Below are 1,337 nucleotides of genomic sequence, written 5' to 3'. Positions count from 1 at the left end.
AAGTGAAAGCAATTGATAATGGAAGCAAATTCATAATTTTTTTTAACATACGTATAAAAAAGAACCTGTTCAAACCAAACAAAAGATCATAGATTTACAAAAGTTTATTCTATTAGGAAGCCTTCGGTGATTTTTGTTAATAGTAGACCAAAAAGAACCTTGAACCTTGATCAACCGTTGTTTATCCATGATATGCTCAAATTGATTCCGATATTTTTGAAAGAAAATCGATTTATCAGAGATTCGACAGTAGTTTAAGAACCAAAGAAATTAAAATGCATATTTTTATATTTCAAATCAGTTTTAATATAATTAAAATATAATCTTTTAATCAATGAATTAAAAATAAACCGAAAATGTAATGGAGTATTTGGAACTAAGTAAGAACTATTTGGAACCAATCTCCTCATAGAAAATAGCTCACTTTAGACAAACACGGTATAAAACTTGTGGCCAATCTCTTTTTCGAAGCATTCTCAATCGGAGGAAAGAGCAAATAAGTATGATTACGCCAGTATCAGTACCACCGTATTGATAAATAGCAAAATAATAACAAAATTACTAGTTAGACCGTCGTGTAATAGGTCGTGTATATCCGTCTTGTTTTGTGTCGCATTTATTTTTGAAGTTTCTTCTGTTGTATTTGCTCGTTCAGTCATTGGCGTTGTTACGTTATATATTTGGTTTGGTTTTGGTGGATTATGTGTTGTAGTTGAAGATGTTTTTACAGATGGTGTGGTCATAACAAAATCAGAGCCTACAACAGTAGGTGCTATAGATGATGTAACGTCATTACATTCGATTCGTTTTGAAATCATGACCAACTGCTTCCAGCTAATCAATTTAAACAAAGAATTGAGATATTTGCATCTAAAATTATTTCTGTCAATTCCGACAATTTTTGATTTTGAAAGGCGAGAACTGTTGAATCCATTTAGCGCATGTAATTGATTGTTAGCGATTGAAATTGAATCCAATTGACTTGTTTGCGTTGGTAGAATATCAGCATTCAATATTGCCAACGCATTCTGTGACAAATCCAGTTTTTCCAAATTCGACAAACGTGAAAATGTTCCTGTTTGAATTTCTGTTATATTATTTTGTGATAAATTCAGACGCTGAAGATTCACCTGATTTTTAAATGTTTCATTGTATAATTTTTCAATAAATTTTTTAGACAAATCAAGTAAAGTCAATTTCCGTAGATTTTCAAATATATCCGCAGTTAAAACTGTGATTTATTATTCGAAATGTCCAAATTCTTCAAATTTGAATGATTGTCGACAATTTTCTTGGAAAACGTTGTGAGTTGATTGTGTGATAGGTTCAATTTTTCC

The 1,337-nt window shown here is 30.7% G+C and overlaps 1 protein-coding gene across 1 annotated transcript; it reads right to left on the bottom strand.

The window, feature by feature from the left end:
- Positions 1 to 506: 506 nt before the first annotated feature.
- On the bottom strand, positions 507 to 1,130 carry LOC116339365 (leucine-rich repeat-containing protein 19-like; the record flags this gene model as incomplete). Its single annotated transcript, XM_031765202.1, has 1 exon — positions 507 to 1,130. A coding segment is annotated over one exon (624 nt), but the record flags the coding sequence as incomplete, so codon positions are not given.
- Between the last annotated feature and the right edge of the window lie 207 nt (positions 1,131 to 1,337).

Source organism: Contarinia nasturtii, unplaced genomic scaffold (genome assembly GCF_009176525.2).
Source record: "Contarinia nasturtii isolate CC-2019 unplaced genomic scaffold, AAFC_CNas_1.1 Cnas_scaffold_503, whole genome shotgun sequence".
Taxonomy (NCBI): domain Eukaryota; kingdom Metazoa; phylum Arthropoda; class Insecta; order Diptera; family Cecidomyiidae; genus Contarinia; species Contarinia nasturtii.
This window is presented reverse-complemented; position numbering and strand designations above follow the sequence as displayed.